Here is a 3,905-nt window from a genome sequence, read left to right as displayed (position 1 = left end):
TTTTTTTTTTCCTTCTTGGGGTGGCATTTTTTTTTTTTTTTTTTTGTAACCATTCCTAGTATTTCCTTATTTCCTTCATACACAGGTGTAGATGAAGACTGAGGTCTCAAATGGGGGAATTTTTTTTTTTTTTATTCCAGAGCCCTTTTCTTATTATTTTTTATAAAAAGAGAGGTCTTTGGACCCTGTATAGAGAATTCGTTCTCTTAGGGGATTTTTCGTTTGTTTGGTTTGGTTTTTGGTGGTTTCCCCTTCCACTCCTTCTTCCCCAGTATTTCTTATAAATGTCTGTTTAAAAGGATAATAAGCCTCTAAGATTCAAATATAGATATCAAATGCGTAAGAGATTCGCCAATTAACACTTCAGGCACTTGAATCAGGTATACTTGAAAATCTGTCAAAGGCCATCAGAGTCTAAGGTGTGCAGCTGTAATGCTCTTTTCCCGCTGCCTTAGAGTATTTTGTTGAAAATATGCCACAGCTACATGAATACAGAATACTTAGAAGAAGGTTTTGCTAGCGAGCGTCAACCCTTTACATCTTAAATTCGGAGAAAAGAAAAGCCTCTTCCTAGGATTACAGAATGACTTGATTGAATATAATTACATAGAAACCGGACGGGTTCATTACCGGAACTTTTCTGCCTGCTGGGTAGCAGTAAATAGAGTTGGCACAGAGTGATGAGGTAACCTACAGCTGTGTATCTCAGACGGCTTTCTTTCGCTACCCTTGCGCCGGTCATTCCATCTTGTCTTCTACAAATATTTGTGATGAAAATTCTGCTTTTGTACTACTGTGTTAGGAGTCGCAATGCTCCGTACGCCGTATTAAAATGAACACATTGCATTTCACTGCGTGCAGTGCCGGCAGAGAGCTGCGGGCGCCGCTGTTGACCGAGAGGAGCGGGAGGAAGCTCGGAGCGCTGCAGCCCCGCCCGCTGCGGCCCGGCTCTCTCGCGGTCCCGGTGTGAGAGTCGGCGGCGGAGCAGTCTGCGATCGTCCCCGCGGTGGGGGGACGTGCTGAAGGGGGTCGGAAGAGGCTGGCAGCAGCGGCCGGGAGCAGAGCGCCGGCGCTGCAGCCCCGCCCGCTGCGGCCCGGCTCTCTCGCGGTCCCGGTGTGAGAGTCGGCGGCGGAGCAGTCTGCGATCGTCCCCGCGGTGGGGGGACGTGCTGAAGGGGGTCGGAAGAGGCTGGCAGCAGCGGCCGGGAGCAGAGCGCCGGAGCTACACTGTGCGCCAGATCCGTGAGCGGCGGCGGAGAGCGACCGCCGGTGTTGCGGTGCCCCGGGGCCGGCGGCAGCGGGCTCTGCTCTGCGCCGTCCTGCTGGCGGCGTGGCAGGCGGCGTGGGGGCAGCTGCGCTACTCGGTGCCCGAGGAGATGCCCAAGGGCTCCTTCGTGGGCGACGTGGCCAAGGACCTGGGGCTGCACCTGCCGGAGATCCGAGATCGCAGTGTTCATATTACAGAAAGAGGCAGGACGCAATACTTTTCGCTGCACGAGAAGACGGGACATTTAGTGACAGCGGCGAGGATCGACAGAGAGCAGCTGTGCGAGGAAGTGCAGCAATGCGTGCTGCGCTGTGAGCTGGTAGTAGAGGGAGAAATGAAGTTTTATGAAATAGAAGTGGAAATTACGGACATTAACGACAACGAGCCCAGCTTCAGAGAGGCAGAAACAGAGCTGAGAATGATCGAAACGACAGCGCCGGGGTCGCGGTTTCCACTAGCCAGGGCTCACGACCCGGACTCGGGCCGGAATTCCCTGCAGAGCTACGAGCTGAGCGGCGACGAGCACTTCTCGCTGGCCGTGCAAACGGGCCCCGGCGGCGATCAGCGTCCCGAGCTGGTGCTGGCCAAGGCGCTGGACCGGGAGGAGGCGGCGTTTCACGAGCTGGTGCTGAGGGCGAGCGACGGCGGCGATCCGGCACGGACGGGCACGGCTCGGATCCGCGTGACGGTGCTGGACGCGAACGACAACGCGCCCGTGTTCAGCCAGGCCGAGTACACGGTGCGTGTGCCCGAGGACGTGCCCGTGGGCTCCGTCATCATCGCTGTCACGGCCACGGACAACGACGAGGGGCTGAACGGGCAGGTGAAATATTCATATCAAATGGTTTCTGCGAAAGCGTTAAAGCTATTCGATCTGGACGCTGAAACGGGATCCATCACGTTGATGCGTAATTTAGATTTCGAGGAAGGTACTGCCTACGAACTGGAGATACAGGTTCGAGACGGTGGGGACCTTCCCGACATAGCGAAAGTCGTGATCACTGTGACAGACATCAACGACAACGCACCCGAGATTTCAGTGAGGTCTGCATTAAGCGAGATTTCGGAAGACACCCCCACGGGAACTGTGGTAGCCCTTTTCTACGTGCAGGACCGTGACTCGGGGACGAACGGCGAGGTGCGCTGCTCGATCGACAAAGACGTCCCGTTCCGGCTGGAGAAGTCCTATGAAAACTACTACCGTGTGGTGACAGCGAGAGAGCTGGACCGGGAGCAGGTGGCGGAGTACAACGTGACGGTGCGGGCGGCCGACGGCGGGTCGCCGGCGCTGCAGAGCAGCGCGGTGCTGGCGCTGCGGGTGCTGGACGTGAACGACAACGCGCCGGTGTTCGCGGAGGAGCGCTACAGCGCGCGGCTGGCGGAGAACAACGCGGCGGGCGCGCTGGTGCTGACGGTGCGCGCCACGGACGCGGACTGGGGGCAGAACGCGCGCGTGCGCTACCGGCTGGCGGAGGGGCGGGTGCGGGGCGCGCCGCTGTCGTCGTACGTGTCGGTGCAGGCGGAGACGGGCGCGCTGTACGCGCTGCGCTCCTTCGACTACGAGCAGCTGCGCGAGCTGCAGCTGTGGGTGCGGGCGGAGGACGGCGGCGCGCCGGCGCTGAGCAGCAACGTGTCGGTGCGGCTGCTGATCGTGGACGAGAACGACAACGCGCCGCAGGTGCTGTACCCGCCGCCGGGCGCGGCGGCGGGCTCGGGCGCGGCGTGGTCGGGCGTGGAGCTGGCGCCGCGCCGGTCGGAGGCCGGCGCGCTGGTGGCCAAGGTGGTGGCGGTGGACGCGGACGCGGGGCAGAACGCGTGGCTGTCCTACGAGCTGGCCAAGGCCACGGAGCCGGGGCTGTTCCGCGTGGGGCTGCACAGCGGCGAGGTGCGCACGGCGCGCTCGCCGCTGGCCCGCGACGCGGCGCGCCAGAGCCTGGTGGTGCTGGTCAAGGACCACGGGCGGCCGGCGCTCTCGGCCACGGCCACGCTCAGCGTGGTGCTGGCCGAGAGCGTGGCCGAGCTGCTGGCCGAGCTGGGCAGCGCGGCCGACGAGGCGGCGGCGCCGGGCGAGCCGGCCGCCGGCCTGACGCGCTGGCTCGTGCTGGCCGTGGCCGCCGTGTCGTGCCTCTTCGTGGCCTTCCTGCTGCTGCTGCTGGCGCTGCGCCTGCGCCGCTGGCACCGCCAGCAGCTGCTGCCGGCCGACAGCGGCGCCTTGCGCGGCGTGCCCGTGTCGCACTTCGTGGGCATCGACGGCGTGCGCGCCTTCCTGCAGTCCTACTCGCACGACGTGTCGCTCACGGCCGACTCGCGCAAGAGCCAGCTGCGCTTCTCGGCCGCCAGCTGCTGCGACACCCTCCCGGCCCGGCCGCCGCCCGACGAGCCCGCGCCGCTGCTCGGGGACGAGGACCCGGCCGCCGCCCTGCCCGCGTCTTCTGCCCCTCCCTCGGTGAGTTTCTCGCACCAGATTCTCTCCGCGATGCTTTCTTTTGATGCTCCCCTGCCCTTTCCCCGCCGTGTTCTCTGTCTTGCATAGGAGATTTTCCTTAAAGCATAGTTAATATTTTTCCGATGAAATTCTGAAGGCTGGTGCACTTTCCTGTCATTATGTGAACATCGGGCAGGTTCCCCCTCAAGCCTT

The 3,905-nt window shown here is 61.6% G+C and overlaps 1 protein-coding gene across 1 annotated transcript; it reads left to right on the top strand.

The window, feature by feature from the left end:
* Positions 1-810: 810 nt before the first annotated feature.
* LOC121343867 (protocadherin gamma-A6-like) lies at positions 811-3,800 on the top strand. Its single transcript, XM_041419379.1, has 2 exons — positions 811-817; positions 901-3,800. The coding sequence occupies exons 1-2, from the start codon at positions 811-813 to the stop codon at positions 3,798-3,800; spliced, it is 2,907 nt and encodes a 968-aa protein (XP_041275313.1).
* Positions 3,801-3,905: the final 105 nt, after the last annotated feature.

The sequence above is a fragment of the Onychostruthus taczanowskii genome, unplaced genomic scaffold, assembly GCF_017590055.1.
Source record: "Onychostruthus taczanowskii isolate IOZ18803 unplaced genomic scaffold, ASM1759005v1 scaffold608, whole genome shotgun sequence".
NCBI lineage: Eukaryota > Metazoa > Chordata > Aves > Passeriformes > Passeridae > Onychostruthus > Onychostruthus taczanowskii.
This window is presented reverse-complemented; position numbering and strand designations above follow the sequence as displayed.